At 44.3% G+C, this 21,309-nt stretch overlaps 1 protein-coding gene across 2 annotated transcripts in view; it reads right to left on the reverse strand.

The window, feature by feature from the left end:
* SUGCT (succinyl-CoA:glutarate-CoA transferase) overlaps nucleotides 1–21,309 on the reverse strand; it is a 1,029,682-nt gene that overhangs the window by 942,939 nt on the left and 65,434 nt on the right. For both annotated transcript variants that reach the window (XM_040432683.1, XM_040432681.1), the window contains exons 5-6: nucleotides 9,409–9,459; nucleotides 3,692–3,812 (exon numbers count right to left, since the gene is read on the reverse strand). In XM_040432683.1, coding sequence (XP_040288617.1) covers nucleotides 3,692–3,812; nucleotides 9,409–9,459 — 172 coding nt within the window. The remainder of the gene's footprint in view (nucleotides 1–3,691; nucleotides 3,813–9,408; nucleotides 9,460–21,309) is intronic.

Consider the following 21,309-nt stretch of genomic DNA (forward strand, 5'->3'; position numbering starts at 1 on the left):
TATTTTGGGCAACGACCTGGGGGAGCTGACTTCAGCTTTTGTTCCCCAGTCCATCAGCCATGAAGCTTATCCGGTTGAGACACGGCAACAGGCTCGCACCACAGCACCACCTAACCACTCTAAATACTCCTCCGGACATCCCCAAGCCGATCCGTTAGGATCAAATTGGGTATGCCGGCTTGGTTCTGGGGGAGCATTGTGGCAAACCCAGCCACTGTATATTGTCATTCCTGTATGTACGATGTTATTGCATATGTGTATGCCACTTTAAAGAACCAAGCGTATATATGTTTTGTGTAATATGGTTCAGGTGGGCTGTAACGTTCCTATGCTGGCGGCATGAAAACCGCCAGCATTCATGCAATTGTATTGTATGTTATGTGAGGGCACCCAGATAGCTAATTGTATTGTATTTGTGTATTCTGAGCGGCATTCAACTAATGATATGCACTCAGACTTGAGCTGTCTGGGAATGTGTTAAATGTCTATGTGTATTGTAAAGGGTGGGACATTGTATGTTTGAGTCATCAACCCAGTGTGAGGTAATTCTATCACGGACAGAGGGGAGGATTTTGTGTGGGAGTGTCTGAGTGTATTGTACGTGGTTATTGGCTGTTTTTACAAAACCCTGGGGTGGTAACTTTGTTGGAAGATGTGTATAAAATGCTTGTGTGTTAAAATAAAGAGAGTTCCTGTTTTACACTCAACATAGAGCCTCGTCTCATGTGTATGGGGATTGCTATATGCTGTATACTCCCCTGGCTATAACTCCTAGCTCTTGTAAGAGCTTGCTCCTGGTTCCTGCCTCTGGATATAGGAGAGGTTCACCCACTGGAGCCTTGTCATAGGTCCAGGGTGGGTACGAGACGGCGAGACCTCCACCAAGCTTCGGCGGTTCGTGGGGTCTGCAGTGCTGACGGGGTCAAGTGGAGTGCTTGGAGTCCTCTGGAAGCACTTGGAGCATCTATCGACGGAGGTACCCAGTCGGGGTGCTAGGCGTTCCGTTACAGTTCTTGGGAGGGAAGGATTGTATGCTGTACCGGCCTATTTGGATCATTGCCTGCTTTTCCTGTCTACCAGCGGAGACCTTGTGGATCGTGCTACCCCTCCGCTACAGCTACCCTCCGGAACCCTGTTGGACCTTTGTGGTCTGCTGTGGTCGCCCACCTGGGTGTATGTGTTTGTCTGTATTGTCTGTCCTCTCCCCGGTGTTTCCCTCTTAGTGTCAGTGGTGCAGACTAGCGATCCCACCGGCCCGTTCACTATCTAGGGCTCATTTTAGGGAAAGCCAGGGTTTAGGCACGTGATCGCCGCACGGGTGAGGAACCCGTCTAGGGACGTCAGGGCAGTCAGGTGCCAGCCGCAAGGTGAGTCAGGGGTCACCACCTTTCCCTCTCCCTTGGGCAGGGCTTTCCCTTTTCCCTCCCTGTGCGTGACGCCGGTCATTACAGCAGGGAAATGAACGTACTGCATTCATTTCTATGGGGCTGCCAAAAATAGCTGAGCGCTGGCTCGGCTATTGCCGTCTGCCCCATAGAAATGAATGGGAGCATGGGGCGCGCATGCACTGTGCGCTCCCATTCACTTCTATGGGAGCAGCGATTGGTGGTCGACAGCACTTCCCGCTTCGTTCTCATTGTAGGTGCGGGTCCCAGCGGTGGGACACGCACCTATCAGACAATGGGGGCATATCCTAGCGATATGCCCCCATTGTCTGAGATGGGAATAGCCCTTTAAAGGGATTGTCCAATCCTTTTATATTGATGGCCTATCCTAAGGACAGGCCATCAATATTTGATCTGCGGGAATCCAACACCCCAGAGATCAGCTATGAGCTGTGCTGAAAGCAGGTGTCGAAACTACACTGTGTAGTGGACAGAGCTGGTTACTGCAGCGCTGCTCCCTTTGAAGGAGGCTGTGTAGTTCTAGCACCAGAGCTACTCCGGTTGATTGGCGGTAGTTCAGGCTATCGGCCACTTGCTGATCTGATTTTGAAACATCAGTTTGCATCAGTTTTTGGAACAGATCCAATTTCTCATAAAATAAAAAAAACTAATGCCATAACTGAAACAAAAAAACGTAGTGTGAACGAGCCCTACTGGCATACTGAGAGCTCCTCCTCCGGCTCAAACCAGGCAGCCGTCAGTTGGCTCATTTTCCATGCAAGCCCCGCACTGTCAGTCTGGGTGATAAATAGTGTAAGGGATGTTTCACACAAGCGGATGCCGTGCGTGACATCCGCTGCGTGAATGACAGCCAAGACCCACTGCGAACAGAAGAAGCACGGAGCATTAACATGATTGATAACGCTCTGTGCCTCTCTGTGATCTTTTTACTACAAAACCATGGTGACAGCTTTACCTCACTGTGATTTTGTAGTAAAAAGGTTACAGAGAGGCAAAGAGCGTTATCAATCATGTTAATGCTCCGTGCTTCTTCTGTCCGCAGTGGGTCTTGGCTCTCATTCACGCAGCGGATGTCACGCACGTCATCCGCTCATGTGAAACAGCCCTAAAGCTTTTAAAAAGTAAGAAGAATCACGGTTAATGTTTTTGAAACAAAAGATGGAATAAAAAACACCCAGTTTTTGCAGACTTTCCATGAATTTACAGAACGGTTGGCAATCCTGCTACAGACACAGTGGATTTTATACAGGTCTACATACAGAACACTGTTAGCCCATTGCACTAGCAGTTGGTGTTTGGTAGGGGATTGGCAACTTCTGGAATATAGGAATCCTATCTGCAATTAAATTGCTCTGGTTATAAAGTCAACCATATCTGCTTTTACGTGAAGAGATTGCCTCCAGAGTGGATCTGCATTGCAGCATTCCCGAAATCTGGATTCTGGAATTTAATAAGGAACACTAAACCTAGAAATAAATTATTAAATAGTAGATAAACTTGCCATAGTGATTAGCAGTCTTCAGGATACTTTGCATATTACTGAAACAGATTTAGATAAATCCTGCAGAAAACACGAGTCATCCATGGCTTAATCAGGGGTGGGGCTTAATCATTTTTGTGTCCCATTGCAGACAAGGCAGAGAGGGAAGGTTCCTGCTGCAGCCAGTTGCCTTACAGCTAGACATTGGATAATGAGGAGGGAAACTGCTGATCTCCTGGGACACATACAGTAACAAGGATTTCTCCGTTTTTATTGCCATACGAGATGATTTGAAAGGATATAAGGAGTTAAAGGGATAAATGCTGGGATTTTTTTATTTTATATTTTTGTGCATTTTCTATGTTTATTATTTCCCAACCCGTGGCTCTCCAGCTGTTGTAAAGCTACAACTCCTATGATATCATGACAGTCTGCGGCTATCGTGGCATTTTGTAACAGCTGGACAGTCAATTCCTTAAAGTATACACTTAGGCCTCATGCACACGACCGTTTTTTGGGTCCGCATCTGGCTCGGACGCGGACCCATTCACTTCAATGGGGCCGCAAAAGATGCTCCGTTCCGCGGCCCCGCTAAAAAAATATAACATGTCCTATTCTTGTCCGCGCTTTGTGGACAAGAATAGGCATTTATATTGCCAGCGCCCATTCCGTTCCGCAAATTGCGGAAGGCAACACAGACGGCTTCCGTTTTTTGCGGATCCGCAAAAAACGGCACGGTCGTGTGCATGAGGCCTTACTTTGGCAAAAACTTTACTTTTGGCGAGAACTTTACAGAATATGTTACCTGTGATAGAGCAGTATATAATATGAGGGTCTGTTTTCATCAGATCTTCATAACCTAGCCCCATTTCAGCTAGCTTTCCAGGAATGTAATTTTCTATGAGAACATCACAGGCTTGTGCTAGCTGAAAGGTAAATGCACAGATATTACAGTAAATGTATACACATTACAGTAATTATATGACTAGGGCAGAAAAGCATCCTAGGTTGTGCACTGCGCTTACCTTCAGGCTTTGGGCTCTAAGAGCCTTCAAGTGTCATTGAAAAAGAGACTCTCTTTTACTATTTTTTTGACAAAAATACCCTTTTCTAAGAATGGTTAAAACTATATAAGCATCAAAACCAACATTATTTTCAAGTGAAATGGTACATGTAAATAACATGCAAGGTATATTACATGGTCGAGTACTAGCTCGATATACATATGCATCTATGTAGCTTGCAGGAGATGATTACAATTGGATTGAGCAGACTGACATACAACATCATGAGGAAAAAAGTTGGCAAAACATGTAATTTGTTATTTTAAACCTCTGCTCTTTCTATGCTAAGGAGACCGGTGGGTAGTCCTACAATTAGCCAACTTTTCATGACTAATTAGCTGTTAATTGGTAAGTAAGACCACCCACATGACTGCAAAGCTGAAAACGAGCAGAAGTTTAAATCAATAAATTAGAAGTTATGCAGATTGCGCTGCATTTTTATGATGGCAAATGCTAAGTTCACTTTTTTTTTTACTATGAGTTGACATTCATAAGCTTTAATTGATCCTACCATGTTCATATGTTCCCGCATTGCTGAACGTATTAAGTTAACATGTTGAATCAACTTTTAATGTATACAAATGAGCCTCTAGAAGCAATAGGGCATTGCCGCTACTCCTAGAGGCTCTGCTCTCTCTGCAACTGCTGCGTCCTCTCCACTTTGATTGCCAGGCTAAGGCAAGTGTGATCACCTCTTGGCCCTGTCAATCAAAGTGGAGAGGACGCAGTAGTTGCAGAGAGAGCTGAGCCTCTAGGAGTAATGGCAATGCCCCCGTTGCCCCTAGAGGCTAATTTGCATATAATAAAACGTCATTTTTCTCAGCAATGCAGGAACATATGAACATGGGACCAACATAGATGCCTTCAGCTGGCAGGAACACATGCAAATAGAGCCTACAATAACCCAAAAACCGAACCTCACTCACCAACTTACTGCAACTTGTACAAAAAAAGAGCAAGGATTTAACAAGGTAAAAAAATCTCATTTTATTTGTTATAAATCACATGAACATTACAGGTGAGACTCAAAAGGGACAGAACATGGAGACTGGGCCACAAAAGGGCTCTGCAATGTGGAGAATCACAATGGGGGATAATGTGACCATATACAGCAGGGTACCTCCTGACGAAGCCTACGTGGCGAAACACGTGTTGAGGTCGAAGCAGTGGGGGAACCGTTTTTTTACCTTGTTAAATCCTTGCTCTTTTTGTACATTTCATTGGTAAAAATCTGCTCTTAGTATGTATAATAGCCCCCATAGTGCCCCAGTATATATAATGGCGTTACACTGCCCCTGTAGATATATCCTGATAGCGGCCATAATAATGTCCTGTTAGTACCCCCTTTTTTTTTTTTTACGGGAAAAGGGGCGTGTCCACATCTGGAAAACAATGGTAGCGCATTTTGCGTGCTGCGTGCCTCCCGCAGACCAGCGTGTTCATGTTGGCAAGTATATAATGTATGCACTGATAATTCCTCTTGGTTTACTGCAAAGCAGTGTACAAGTCTTGCTAAATGTCCTCCAGTATGTGGTGGAGGAGGGCCTCACGTAAGGGCTCATTCAGACGGCCGTATGCTGTCCGTAAAAATGCGGATCCGTTTTTTTGCGGACAGTTCAGCATGTCCGCAAAAAAACGGATTGCATTCCATTTTTTTGCTGATCCATAGACTTTAATTGGGCCATGTCCTGATTTTCACAGACAAGTATAGGACATGCTTCATTTTTTTGCTGAGCCGTGCAATGGAAGAAAAGGGCCCCATAGAAGTGAATGGAACAGCATCTAATCCGCAAACAAACAGATCCGCATTTTTGCGGACAGCATACGGCCGTCTGAATGAGCCCTTAGTCCAATGAATGGACTGCTCCGTCCTCCTGGAACCTTTCATCTGACTGTCCTGACTACCTATGAGCTCAGTTTTCCTCAAGAGCTCTCAGGAGCTGCATACAAATAACATGTACTGAAGTCTGCATCAATGGGATACATGGAGTAGCCAGGGCAGTAGTTTGCCTTATGTCTAGCAGATAGGTTTTTAAGGTTCTGAACATTTAAAGGGAACCAGTCATTATATCAGAGCTATGTAACTAATTACATGGAGACGCTGCTCTCATCAGAGAGTTCTCATTGGTAATAGTTATATACATACATTTTTCTAATCATGTGCATTTGGAAGAAATCCGCTTTTTAAAATGCATTTGACATGTCCAAACTCTGCAACCTGGAGTCACTGGGGCAGTTCTGTGCGATCACTGAATCACCAAGCTGCTGCTGTAAACCTGCCCATCCAGCTCTGATTGACATGATTGTAACTTGGCCACGTCATGGCTAGCATATTGGAAATCTCACGCATGGCCAAGCTGGAGGCAGGTCAATCACAGCTGGATGGACAGGTTTAAAGCAGCAGCTCTGTGAATCAGCAATCGCATGGAGCTGCCCCAGTGACTCCAGGTCATGGGGTTTGGGCATGTCAGGAACATTTTATAAAGTCGATTTCTTCAAAATGCATATGATTAGAAAAAGCTATTTAAAAAAATTACTGGAAAAAAAAGATAATAATGCACTAACAAAATAGATGCAAGCATTATATATGGACTAAGCCCTCATTCTGATGTAATAAAATCTGAGACCCTTAGTCAATTTATTTTGATAAAAACAAATCTGTGCCCACCTACCCCCGCCAAGGTGATCTCAGGTTAGGCAGGTCCTACGCTAAACCATTGGGCATCTATGTTCAGGAGCGCAGACTCCAGCTATATGTACCACCTAATCAAGGTGGTCTGTTTAATAGGAAGGGTAAAAGTGCACAGGAATGCTACTCCCAAGATAAAATAGGAGCGCCTTCACACTTGAAGGTGCCACTTCCTCAAGCATATACTACAAAATAAACAAAAATCACAGAAAAGAGATAAAAACCAAAGATAATCTTTTATCTTTGTTTTTTATCTCTTTTCTGTGATTTTAGAAAAAACAATTAGCAATGAGAACTGTATGATGAGAGCAGCGTCACCATGCAATTAGGTACATAGCGCTGATGTGATGACAGGTTCCCTTTAAGGCAGCTATTCTACTCCTCCCCTCAAAGAAACAGTTGTGATTTATCATTCCCTTTTATAAGTGAATAAGAAAACAGATATAAATGGTACCTATCTGAATATGTTTGCACATTCCTATTTCAGATCCTTCAGATGCTGAATATTTAGCAGCAGATTTACTAATACGGTCTAAGATTTAAAAAATATGCCAGATTTATTGCAGTGGCTGATGCTGGATGATAAATCAGTTTCATCTTTATAATGTCTAGTCTAACTGTTTATTGCCTTAGGCCCCTTTCACACGAGCGAGTATTCCGTGCGGGTGCAATGCGTGATGTGAACATATTGCGCCCGCACTGAATCCGGACCCATGCATTTCAATGGGTCTGTGTACATGAGCGTTGGTTTTCACGCATCACTTGTGCGTTGCGTGAAAATCGCAGCATGTTCTATATTCTGTGATTTCCACGCAACGCTGGCCCCATAGAAGTGAATGGGGCTGCATGAAAATCTCGTCGCGTCCACAAGCAAGTGCGGATGTGATGCGTTTTTCACGGAAGGTTGCTAAGAAATGTTGTTTGTATACCTTCTTTTTGTTATCACGCGCGTGCAAAACACATTAAATCACATTTCACCCTCAAGATCAAAACGAACGCGATCGCATAAAAAACTGAATGAACTTGCTTGCCAAATAGCGCATTTTTCACTGAACGCATCCACAACACATCCGGACCTATTCCGCTCAGGCTCGTCTGCAAGGGGCCTAATAGTTGGCTTACTTCACCCAAGGAAAAATTCTGGTGTCACATCTTAAGCCACACCTCTATCCCCCTAAGGGCTCTTTCACATGAGCGGATGCGGTGCGGGTAATCCGCTGCGTGAAAGTGTGCCAAGCCGCGCTCTGGACACCAAAGACACGGAGCATTAACATGATTGATAATGCTCCGTGCCTCTCTGTGACCTTTTTACTACAAAATCACAGTGAGGTAAAGTTGTCACCGTGATTTTGTAGTAAAAAGATCAAAGAGAGGCAAAGAGCATTATTAATCATGTTAACGCTCTGTGTCTCTGTACAGAGCGGGGCTTGGCTCACTTTCACGCAGCGGATTCCACGCACGGCATCTGCTCGTGTGAAAGAGCCCTAAGGCCCATTTCACACGAGCGAGTATTCCGCGTGGGTGCAATGCGTAATGCGAACGCATTGGGCCCACACAGAATCTGGACCCATTCATTTTAATGGGTCTGTGAACATGAGCGTTGCTTTTCACGCATCACTTGTGCATTGCTTGAAAATCGCAGCATGTACTATATTCTGCAATTTTCACGCAACGCTGGCCCCATAGAAGTGAATGGGGCTGCGTGAAAATCATTGTTTTTTTACTGATGGTTGCTTTGCTAAGAGATGTTGTTTGTAAACATTCAGTTTTTTATCACGCGCGTGCAAAACGCATTAAATCGCATTGCACCCGCACGATAAAAACTGAACGATCTGCGCCTTCTCCACATGTACAGTATATTTATACAGATCACTGGTAACAGTTATCTATGGACTATAAATTAATAGTAGCATAAATAAATAAAATGGATAAAAATAAATTGTAAAAAAATTAAGTAACAAATAAATTTAATAATAAAAAAGAGATACCTGACGATGCTATGCACAGGAGAATTAGAGGATTCATTTTTTAGGTTACTTTCACACTCACGTTTTGTGCGGATCCGTCTTGGATCTGCGCAGACGGATCCGTTCAGATAATACAACCGTCTGCATCCATTCAAATCGGATCCGTTTGTATTATCTTTAACATAGCCAAGACGGATCCGTCTTGAACACCAAACACCATTGAAATTCAATGGAGGACGGATCCGTTTTCTATTGTGCCAGATTGTGTCAAAGAAAACGGATCCATACGCATAGACTTACATTGTGTGTCAGAACGGATCTGCAAGCAGCATTTTGGTGTCCGCCTCCAAAGCGGAATGGAGACTGATCGGAGGCAAACTGATGCATTCTGAGCGGATCCTTTTCCATTCAGAATGCATTAGGGCAAAACTGATCCATTTTGGACCGCTTGTGAGAGCCCTGAACAGATCTCACAAACGGAAAGCCAAAACGCCAGTGTGAAAGTAGCCTTAATAAATGTTAACATTAAAACAAAGCATGAAAAATGTGAAAAAACTATATTTTTTCCTGTTTCTGACCATTTGTCCCTGAATAAGACGTAGAATAAATATTCACTTCAACTCTTAAAAATATGAAAGCCCCATAAGTCCCACAAAAAAAGAAACAAAACTTTTTGGAGTAGGCTGAGAAGTGGAAAAAAAAAATCACCTTTATAAGGCAACACTGCAAAACTTAAAACTTTGCTCTGGAAATGAAGGCCCAAAACATCCCAGGTCATAAAAGAGTTTATATTTTTATTTACCTGTTTAATAATCTTGGTTCCTTTGGGATCCTTCATGTTGACAGCTATACTCTAACAAAATGAAATAGGATATGAAATGAACAAGACACACAAAATATTTCTGTCTTCATTTAATAATGTTATAAATTATGCAACTTTAGGCATTGACACAGGGTACATTTACACAGGGCAATAACAGTATGGCAGAGAGACGCTTCATTTTCTGTCTCCTCAGAAATCCCTTTTTCTTAGAGGGGTCCCACAAAAATACAGCTTGTTTGAACCTTAGACTAATGGGGTCATTTATCAAACTGGTGTACAGCAGTACTGGCTTAGTTACCGTATTTTTCGCCCTATAAGACGCACTTTTTCCCCCAGGGAAAAAGTGGGGGAGAAATAGCAGTGCGTCTTATGGGGGGAGGGGGGGGGGGGGGGGCGAATACTGCGACCGTCCGGTGAATATGCTGAGAGGGAGGAGGGGCTGGGGGCCGGCATCTGTTTCTGTAATGCATCGGGGCCCGATGCAGTCACTGTATTCCACTACACCGGGCCCCACTCTCTGTAGTATACGGTAATCATATCTAACTTGTGGGTATTGTTAAAGTATTCCAATCATATTAAATCTAGCGCTGTACTACTTACAACTAATTTCTTGGCAGTCAGGAGGCCGGGCGGGCTGGCGCTCATAGCGTAGCTCACTACGCTCACTGCGCCTGCACCGCCCACTTTATGAATGAAGCAAGCGGCGCAGGCACATTAAGCGTTGTGAGCTACGCTACGAGCGCCAGCCCACCCCACCCGGCCTTCTGGTTGCCAAGAAGTTAGTAGTAAGTAGTACAGCGCTAGATTTAAGATGATTGGAATACTTTAACAATACCCACAAGTTAGATATGATTACCGTATACTACAGAGAGCAGAGCCCAGTGTAGTAGAATACAGTGACTGCACCGGGCCCCGCTACCATTACAGAAACAGATGCCGGCCCCCATTCACTACACAGGGACACTGTTATGGGGGATCTGTGTAAAGCACCTAGTTGATCAGTTAGGATCTCAACTGCGGAAGCAATGGACATGCACTATTATCCCACTGCCCTTGTTCTTGGCTGTGGGATTCGCGGTTACTCAGTATGTACCCCAGGCGTCTCTCTCAGTCTTGGGCGGAGAGTTTGGGGTAACAAAATCATTTACCGCTATCCATCTATTTAGTATTACTGCTGGAGAGGAAGGTCTCCCAGTATTACAGGAGTCACAAGTTAGTATAAGCTTGTGCACAGTTCAGAGTTAGTATCTAGTATGCAATAGGTTCAGGGTTAGTATATAGCATGTCCTCAGTTTAGTATATTGTATGCCATAGGTTCAGAGCATGTCCACAGTTTAGTATATAGTATGCAGTAGGTTCAGAGCATGTCCACAGTTTAGTATATAGTATGCAGTAGGTTCAGAGTTAGTATAGCATGTCCACAGTTTAGTATATAGTATGCAGTAGGTTCAGAGCATGTCCACAGTTTAGTATATAGTATGCAGCAGGTTCAGAGTTGGTTTGGGAGTATCGTCTCACACCAGCAGGAACCACCCCACTCAGAGTTCCAGGACATTAATCAGAGCAGGTAACAGGCATATACTTGCGGTTAGTTGGTCCTGGCTAGGAAGCCAGCAGTGGGGAAGCCAGTGGCAAGAAGGTAGACAGTCCTTCACGCTGTTGTTAGGGATCCAGGTCTGGATATGTGGACAGAGTCCTCAGATGCAGTGGAGCTAGCAGGGTGCGCACTCCAATAGTGGAACACCCTGCTTAGCACCTGTCTTCTATTTAAGGGCCGGACGGTAAGTGGGCGGAGTCACAGGAGGGCCCAGCAGCCACTGCGTTCCACGCTGGAGCGCAAGCCAGCGTAACAACACAGGCGGTCGCTGCGTTCCACGCTGGAACGCAAGCCAGCGTATCATCGCAGACGGCCGGTGCGTTCCGCGCTGGAGCGCAAGTCAGCGTATCGTCACAGGGAGCCGCTGTGATCCAGGCTGTACTGTTACAATCTGTGGATGACACATAAGATGCTATATATGTGTCATCCACAGATGCCCCCACAATGATCCCCGATAACAGTGCCATCCACATATGCCCCCATAACAGTGCCATCCACATATGCCCCCATAACAGTGCCATCCACAGATGCCCCCATAACAGTGCCATCCACAGATCCCCCATAATAGTGTCATCCACAGACCACCATTACGGTAGTTCAAAACCCACCAAAAGCACACCTTTTGGTTCAAAATTTTTTTTTTCTTATTTTCCTCCTCAAAAACCTAGGTGCGTCTTATGGGCAGGTGCATCTTATAGGGCGAAAAATACAGTACCCATAGCAACCAATCAGATTCTACCTTTTTTGACAGCTCCTTTGGAAAATAAAAGGTGAAATCTGATTGGTTGCTATGAGCTACTTTACACCAGATTGATTTATGGGACTTATTTATTTCTGGGGGCATGGTGCATTGTGTTATTTATTTAATGGGATGTGGTATGTTGTATTATATATTTCTGGGACGTGGTGTATTATATTATTTAGTGATGGGGAGGTGGTGCATTGTATTATTTATTTATGGGGATGTGGTATATTATATTATTTATTTAAGGGAACACGGTACATTATATTATTTATTTCTGGGGGCATGGTGTGTTTTATTATTTATTTATGGGGATGTGGTATATTAAAAATATATTATTAATTTCTGGGACGTGGTGTATTATTTATTTCTGGGGATGTGGTGTATTGTATTATTTATTTCTGGGACGTGGTGTATTATTTATTTATGGGGACATGGTATATTGTATTATTTTTAGGGGTGCAATGCATTGTATTATCTAGTTATGGGGGCATGGTTCATTATATTATTTATGGGGGTACAGTGCATAGTATTATTTTTTTATGGGGCTGTGGTGCATTACATTATTTCTGGAACGTGGTGTATTTTATTATTCCGTTATGGGTGCGTGGTGTATTGTATAATTTATTTATCGGGGTGCAGTGCATTGTATTATTTATTTATGGGGGCGCAGTATTTTGTATTTATTTATGGGGTGTTGTGTACTGTATTATTTATTTATGGGGGGGGCAGTGCATTACATATATTGTTTTTTTTAACACAGTTTTTTGTTTTTACAACGTTCATCCAACAGGGTAGGTCATGTGATATTTTTATACAGCCGGTTGTTATGGTCGCGGCAATACCTAACCTAACCTACAAAATAAAAGCTTTATTGAAAAAAAAAAGCTGCTTTGGTGTTGCCATTTTCTGAGAGCCATATTTAGACTGTAATGCCGTGGCCTCCTATGACCAGTTTTGAAGAAAGGTAGGGACACAACAAAGTCACTTCAACTTACAGTTCAGTTACAGCTGGATCGCAGCCGGGTCAGGTAATCATTCCACACTGTGTGCTGTCCGCATCTTTTGCAGCCCCAATGAAAATGAATGGGTCCGGATCCGTTCCGTAAAGTTGCGAAACGGATCCAGACCCATTTTGCGGACGTGTGAATGGACCCTAAGTCTGCAGAAAGATGATGGGTGCTACTATTCTTGTTTGTAAAGCAATCGGGTCATACTGGAAGCTGTAATATTCAAACAATACAAACATATACTGTATGTTATTGGTTAACCTGACTTGACAATTGGTTAATTTGCTTATTAAAGTAGGAAGCGTTTTCCATGGTGTGCTACATCTCAGACACCCCATACACCAAATATGGAAATTGTTGTTAAAAATCTGAATCCCACCCCTGCAGGTGGCCCCTCATAATCAAATCCAATGGTGGGCCCTATGTACTTCAGTCTGTTACGGTCTACATTTTAGCTCATAGAGATGGGTCTCAAGCTGGAGACCTGGCTCTATGACATCCATAAGGGCATGTGGACAGGTGCTAACTCAAATAAATGGTCTATCCACATACAGTTCGATTGTGTCAAGTCTTCCAGACAGATTTTCTTTTACCTGCTCTCTGTTATGGTTAACTGGACCATGATGCTAACTTAAAATTCCCTAAGAGGTCATTTGGAAATGGATTTTGACAGCCTGCAACGCCTTTAGTCTGGCCCACAATGGTGCCACCAAGTATCCACTTTTAATGCCTTCTAATTGGGAGAAAGGGCTCTACTAGCAGTTACTAACATACTGTATGAACAGAAGTAATTCTTAAGGCTCCCCTTACTAAGGCTGATTTGCATCAGTCTATCTGAAGCAAATATTTCATAATCTTATTAATTTTTCTCATTAAGAGAAACAAAATCAGAACAAAAATAGAAGCAATGATTTTGAGGTCTCGAAAGCTCGCTATGTTACATCATTGCTTCTATTTTTGTTAGCTATTAAAAAATATCAGACTAGGATCTGGGGGTCATACTAATAAGGGGGTAGATAGTGTAGATAGAGAGTGGGATATAGGTGTCACGCCCTGCCCTCTGGGTGTTCTGAGGAGATCTGTCAGAGTTGCTGCACGTGACTCGATCTGACAGTTTGCTTTGTTGTGGGTTTGAACTGAATCCCACCTCCTCCCAGGTGTTGTTCTTTAGGTAATTGGTAAGGCTATTTATCCCTCCCTCTCCCTATAGCCTTTGCGGGTTATAGTTCTGCCTTGTGTGAGCTCTGGAAGTTTGGTGGATCGTCTGCTCCAACACATCTCTAGATAAGATAAGATAATTAGATATGTTTTTACTAGGCCTCTAGGGTGACGCTAGCTCCTTCGGTTGTTGAATAGCTTGGGCATAGCAGCTTAGGGAAAGTGTTTTAGGGAATGCTAGGTGGTGACCCCTTTGTTCCCTAGCATTTGGGGCCTAGTCAGTTGTTTTGTTTGCCGTCGTGTTCTGTTTCCTTCCCTTATCTTACATACCGTGACATTATAACCCGCCTTACCGTAATTTTTTCCCTTGCTGTTTGCAAAATGGAAACTATTGATGCTTTGGTTGATCGCATGCAGGGATTGTCTTTGGAGGTAGCTGACCTCCGCAATTCGGCTGCACGGTGTCAGAGTACAATGGCGTCTGGTGCCGCCGTCTGCCTGGAACCTAAGGTCGCTCTCCCTGATAGGTTTTCCAGGGGAGGTGATAACTTTGTTCGGTTTAGGGAGTCCTGCCTGTAAATTGTATTTTCGTCTGAGTCAGATTTCATCTGGAGACGAAAACCAGAGAGTAGGGATTATTATTTCTCTGCTAAAAGGTGACGTCTCGGGCTTTTTCTCTGCCGACCGGTTCACAGTCCCTCTGGTCGGTGGATGAATTTTTTAGAGCCCTGGGCCTGATTTTTGATGACCCAGACCGGGTCTCTATGGCTGAATCTAAGTTGCGCAGCTTGTGCCAGGGAGAATGTACTGCTGAGTCGTATTGTGCTGAATTTAGAAGATGGGCGACTAACTCAGAGTGGAATGATCCTGCACTCCGTAGTCAGTTCTGTCAGGGGCTATCTGAGAGATTAAAAGATACCCTTGCATTTCATGAAAAACCTGATTCTTTGGAGGCGGCCATGTCTTTGGCCGTACGGATTGATAGACGTTTTAGGGAGAGGTGCAAGGTTCCCCTCGGGCAGGGAGTGCTGTCTGGTGGGGAATCAGTCCCTCCTGTCCCTCAGGGTACTATGACACTTGAATTAGGGGCTGGAGAGGAGCCTATGTAACTGAGTCAGGTTACTTCTTGCTCTGGTAATAGGAAATTTAGGAAGTTGAATAGACTGTGTTACTTCTGTGGTCAAAAAGGTAATTTCATTAATGTGTGCCCTTTTATTAAACCTCGAAGTGGTAATGAAAAACAAATAGGGGATTCCTTCAAAGAAAAAAAACTCCTTACTCTTGGTAGTGTGAATGGGGAGTCAGAGAAGGCATATTTGTATCCTACCTGCAGTACCTAATTCCTCCTGCCTGCCATGGTGGTGCTAGACTCTGGAAATTTTGAGTTGAGGGTATTTGTTGACAGTGGCGCAGGGGTTAATCTTATTGATTTTCACTTTCTTCATGGATTTAAAACTAGCGCATTAAGCAAAGAGATACCAGCGTTTGCTATAGATTCGGCCCCCCCTCTCGCAAAGATGTCTAACTCATATTGTTCAGGATATTCATTTGAGGGTGGGTGAATCTCATGTTAAGTTAATTTCTTGTTTTGTGATGAAAGGTTTGTCTGCTCCGATGGTTCTGGGTCTACCATGGTTGATAAAACATAACCCTACCATTGACTGGCAAACAAGACAAATCAGTAATTGGAGTGAATTTTGCATGAACAATTGTCTTAGTGCCTCTATTTCTGGGGTGTCCACTCAGGTTTTGCCTCAGTTTCTTTCCGATTTTTCGGATGTATTCTCGGAGATTGGAGCTCAGGAATTGCCCCCTAACCGAGAGTATGATTGTCCGGTCAATCTTATCCCCAGAGCAAAATTGCCAAAATCTTGGTTATATAATCTTTCTCAACCCGAAAGAATAGCTATGCGGGAGTATATTGCAGAGAGTTTGGCAAAGGGACATATTAGACCATCTAAGTCTACTATGGCCGCTGCCTTCTTTTTCGTAAATAAGAAGGACGGATCCGTGCCTAGATTTTCGGGAACTGAATCTCATTACTGTCCGTGATCCTTATGCCCTTCCCTTGATTCCGGATCTCATTGATCAGATTGTTGGTGCCAAGGTATTTTCTAAGTTGGATTCAAGAGGAGCTTATAATCTGATCAGAATCAGGGAAGGAGATGAATGGAAAACGGTCTTCAATACCCCCGTGGATGACGGACACTGTTATGGGGGGATCTGTGGATGACGGACACTGTTATGGGGGGGATCTGTGGATGACGGACACTGTTATGGGGGGGATCTGTGAAGGACACTGTTATGGGGGGATCTGTGGATGACGGACACTGTTATGGGCGGATCTGTGAAGGACACTGTTATGGGGGGGATCTGTGGATGACGGACACTGTTATGGGGGGATCTGTGGATGACGGACACTGTTATAGGGGGATCTGTGGATGACGGACACTGTTATGGGGGGATCTGTGGATGACGGACACTGTTATGGGGGGATCTGTGGATGGCGGACACTGTTATGGGGGGATCTGTGGATGACGGACACTGTTATGGGGGGGGATCTGTGACGGACACTGTTATGGGGGGGATCTGTGGCTTGCACTGTTACAGGGGGATCTGTGGCTGGCCATGTTACAGGGGGGATCTGTGGATGGCACTGTTAGAGGGGGGATCTGTGGGTGGCACTGTTATATATGTGCCATCCACAGACCCCCCACCCCATAACAGTGCCATCCACAGACCCCCCCAGCCCATAACAGTGCCATCCACAGACCCCCCCAGCCCATAACTGTGCTATCCACAGATGTCCCCCCAAAAAATGTCATCCACAGATCCCCCCCCCGCCGCTCCAGTATACTAATATAAAATGTCTTATTCAATTAATAGTTATTAAACATGCCCCCCAACTCCTAATAGTACCGTACATCCTAACCGCTTCAGTACAACGCAGGCAGGCAGGCCGGGCGGCCGACGCGTCACTCACTGACGTCACTTGCCTGCGCCGCCTGCTTCATTCATAAAGTAGGCGGCGCAGGCACGTGACATCAGGGAGTTACGCTGCCGCCCGCCCGGCCTGCCTGCCTGCATTCTACTGAAGCGGTTAGGATGTACGGTACTATTAGGAGTGGGGGGGGTATGTTTAATAACTATTAATTGAATAAGACATTTTATATTAGTATACCAGAGAGGCGGGGCTATAGTACACTGACTGCACCGCCCCGCTGCTATTTCCGGCCCCCAGCTCCTCCTCCCAGTCCCTCCCCCGTTCGCTCGTACATCGGAGCTTGCGATGTAAAACTGCCTGCATTCGCCCCATAAGACGCAGGGGCATTTCTCCCCCATTTTGGGGGGAGAAAAAGTGTGTCTTATGGGGCGAAACATACGGTAGTTGCTTTCTGCCTCCGGTTTTCGTATGGATCCCAAAAAGGTCCATGCGGTACTGGAATGGGACGGCCGGAGAATCAGAAAGCTCTGATGCGTTTTTTAGGATTTACTAATTACTACAGAAAATTCATCCTGAATTATTCCACCATTGTCAAACCTTTGACAGATATGACTAGGAAGGGCGCTGACTTCTCTGTCTGGTCGGATGGGGCATTACAGGCTTTTTCTGCTATTAAGAAATGTTTTGCTTCTGCTCCCATTCTGATGCAACCTGATGTATCTCAACCCTTCATTGTGGAGGTTGACGTCTCAGAAGAGTCGGAGCAGTATTGTCGCAGGGTCCCTCTCCTAGCAAATGGCGCCCGTGTGCTTTTTTCTCCAAGAAACTTTCAGCCGCCAAAAGAAATTATGATGTTGGGAATAGAGAGTTGTTGGCCATCAAATTGGCCTTTGAAGAGTGGCGTTATTGGCTAGAAGGGGCTACCCATCCGATTACGGTATTTACGGACCATAAGAATCTGGCTTACCTGCAATCTGCAAAGCGTTTAAATCCTAGGCAGGCTAGATGGTCATTGTTTTTTACCAGGTTCAATTTTGTGGTCACCTATCGCCCTAAGATTAAAAACATTAAAGCGGATGCATTGTCATGTAGCTTTCCGGGGGGGGGGGGGGGGGAGATTAGGAGGATCCCGCTCCGATTTTGGCTGATAGGGTGGTGGTTTCCGATCTTTACCCCGAGCTGGAGACGGAAGTGTTGGGGGCTCAAGAGGAGGCACCTGATTCTTGTCCTCCAGGCAAGTTGTTTGTTCCTTCTGAACTGCGATACAAGGTGTTCAAGGAACATCATGATACTGTCCTTGCGGGATATCCTGGAAGTAGAATCACTGTAGAGCTTATTTCCCAGAGATTCTGGTGGCCAGGGTTGCGTAAAAGTGGTGAGGGTTATATAGCAGCCTGTGAGACCTGTGCATCCCATCTCGTCCTTGGACACATTTGTCCATGGACTTTATTACTGATTTGCTGAGTTCCTCTAGGAAAACCGTGATTTTAGTGGTAGTGGACCGCTTCAGCAAGATGGCTCACTTTGTACCATTATCAGGTTTGCCCAATGCGAAAACTCTCGCTCATGTTTTTGTTGATAACATTGTGAAATTCCATGGCATTCTCTCTGATGCGGTGTCTGATAGGGGGACGCAATTTGTTTCCAGGTTTTGGAGGGCGTTTTGTTCTCGTCTGGGTATTCAGTTGTCTTTCTCTTCGGCTTTTCATCCTCAGTCGAATGGTCAAACTGAGCGCACTAACCAAAACCTGGAGACCTATTTGAGGTGTTTTGTCTCTGAGAATCAGGATGAGTGGTCCTCGTTCTTGTCTTTAGCTGAGTTTGCCTTGAATAACCGTAGGCAGGAGTTAACTGATAAGTCACCATTTTTTGGCGCATATGGTTTTCACCCTCAGTTTGGCACTTTTTCTGGGACCGAATCTTCTGGGATACCGGAAGAGGAGAGATTCTCTTCCTCTTTGTCATTTATCTGGCGGAAGATTCGAGTTAATTTGAAAAAAATGGGTGAAAGATATAAACGGATGGCTGACAAGAGACGTATGACTGGTCCGGACCTGTGTGTGGGTGATTTGGTGTGGTTGTCCACTAAAAACATTAAGCTGAAGGTGCCCTCTTGGAAATTGGGTCCAAGATTTATTGGCCCTTACAAAATCTCGGCCATTGTCAATCCGGTGGTATTTCGTCTGGAGCTTCCGCAGGCCTGGAAGATCCATAATGTGTTTTACAGGTCCTTAGTGAAGAAATATATGGAACCTGCGGAACCATCTCCTTTGCCCCCTCCTCCTGTTTTGGTTGATGGTAATCTGGAGTTTCAGATCTCTAGAATTCTCAACTCACGTGTTCTTCGGGGTTCCCTTCAGAACCTGGTGCATTGGAGGTCATACGGTCCCGAAGAAAGTATGTTCCGGCTACCGATGTTAATGCTAGCCGCCTTCTCAATGCCTTTCACAGGGCACACCCGGATAAAGTTGGACCTGGGTGTCCGGAGGCCACCCGTAGAGGAGAGGGTACTGTCACACCCTGCCCTGTGGGTGTTCTGAGGAGATCTGTCAGAGTTGCTGCATGTGACTCGATCTGACAGTTTGTGTTTTGTGGGTTTACACGGAATCCCACCTCCTCCCAGGTGTTGTTCTTTAGGTAATTGGTCAGGCTATTTATTCCTCCCTCTCCCTATAGCCTTTGCGGGTTTTAGTTCTGCCTTGTGTGAGCTCTGGAAGTTTGGTGGATCGTCTGCTCCAACACATCTCTAGATAAGTCCTTCTACCTTTTTTCATTCTGTGTCTGTTTTTACTAGGCCTCTAGGGTGATGCTAGCTCCTTCGGTTGTTGAAGGAGCTGGGTGTCTCTTTCCCTCTTCCCTACAGTTGAGGGTTTGGTTCAGTGTGTTTTAGTCTTAGGTACGTGGGCATGTGCATATCTACCATCGAGATATGCACATGGGCATAGCAGCTTAGAACAATAAACCTGTTTTCTACTGGCAAACAATGAATCACACTTTTTTCTTTTAATAATCTTATTCTTAAGAAGACCATATACATGAGATAACTGTCAGTCAAATGCTTGTTCGGCCAACAGCTATCTCTCCCGATCTTTCTACATATACTGTATGTATGCTCAGCCGAGTATGAGTATGAAGGGAATGGGGAGAGGGGAGAAAACTTGTGAAGACACCTCAGGCAGTAGCTTATCTCCCCAAGGACAAATGGATGAGCAGCTGAAATCCAACATGCCTGATCCTTAGCGTCCAGAAGAATGCATACACATTAGATGGTCAGACAACACTTCCAATTTGCCATAGAACTAAGGCCATGTTCACATCTGCATTATTGGGACAGTCTGGGGTCAATGTCACAGATTTAGTAAAAATAAAAAAAATAGCGGAGAGAAAAGTTCTGCATGCAGGCTTCTTTTCTCCCGAGCGGAAATTCCTATTGTAGTCAATGGGATCTGTTTGGTTTTGTCAGTTATGAGCCAAATCTGGCACTTCAGTTATTTTCGTTATTCTGTTCCTATAAAAGAGCAGAACAACTAAAATAACAGACGCTCATATGAAAGAGCTTTAATGCATATGGCCATCTATACTGTGGTTTAGTAATATGCACTTTACAGTCATTTTGCCCTCACAGTACTGGAAATCAATGCACTGACTTCCTAGTGAGCTTGTAATGCATTTATGTTCATACACGGCAGTCAATCTTAACAGAATAGCCTAAGGCAGGGGTAGGCAACCTCCAGCACTCCAACTGTTGCGAAACTACAACTCCCAGCATGCATACTTACTCTGCTCTTCTCTGTTTTGGCACAATTTTTTTTTTTTTTTTTTTACAATGTTCATCTGACAGGTTAGATCATCTGCTATTTTTATAGAGCAGGTTGTTACGGACACGACAATACCAAATATGACTACTATTTTGATCGTTTGTTTCAGTTTTACATAATAAAGCATTTTTGAAAAAAAAAAATTTTGGTGTCTCCATGCTCTGAAAGACATTTATTTATTTATTTTTTGGGCAACTGTCTTATGTAGCGGCTCATTTCTTGCGGTATGAGATGACGGTTTGATTGGTACTATTTTGGATTGCGTATGAGATTTTGATTGCTTGGTATTACACTTTTTGACACAGTTTCTTTTTGTTTTGTTTTTTAAGGTGTTCACCTGAGGGGTTAGATCATGTGATACTTTTATACAGCAGGTCGTTACGGACGTGGAGATACCTAATACGTATACTTTTTTTATTTAAGTTTTACACAATAAAAGCATTTTTGAAACAAAAAAAATCATGTCTTAGTGTCTCCATATTCTGAGAGCCATAGTTTTTTTTATTTTTTGGCCGATTGTCTTAGGTATGGTCTCATTTTTTGCCGGATTAGATGACGGTTTGATTGGTACTACTTTTGGAGTGTGTGTGACTTTGTGATCGCTTGGTATT

The sequence above is a fragment of the Bufo bufo genome, chromosome 5, assembly GCF_905171765.1.
Source record: "Bufo bufo chromosome 5, aBufBuf1.1, whole genome shotgun sequence".
Lineage (NCBI taxonomy): Eukaryota > Metazoa > Chordata > Amphibia > Anura > Bufonidae > Bufo > Bufo bufo.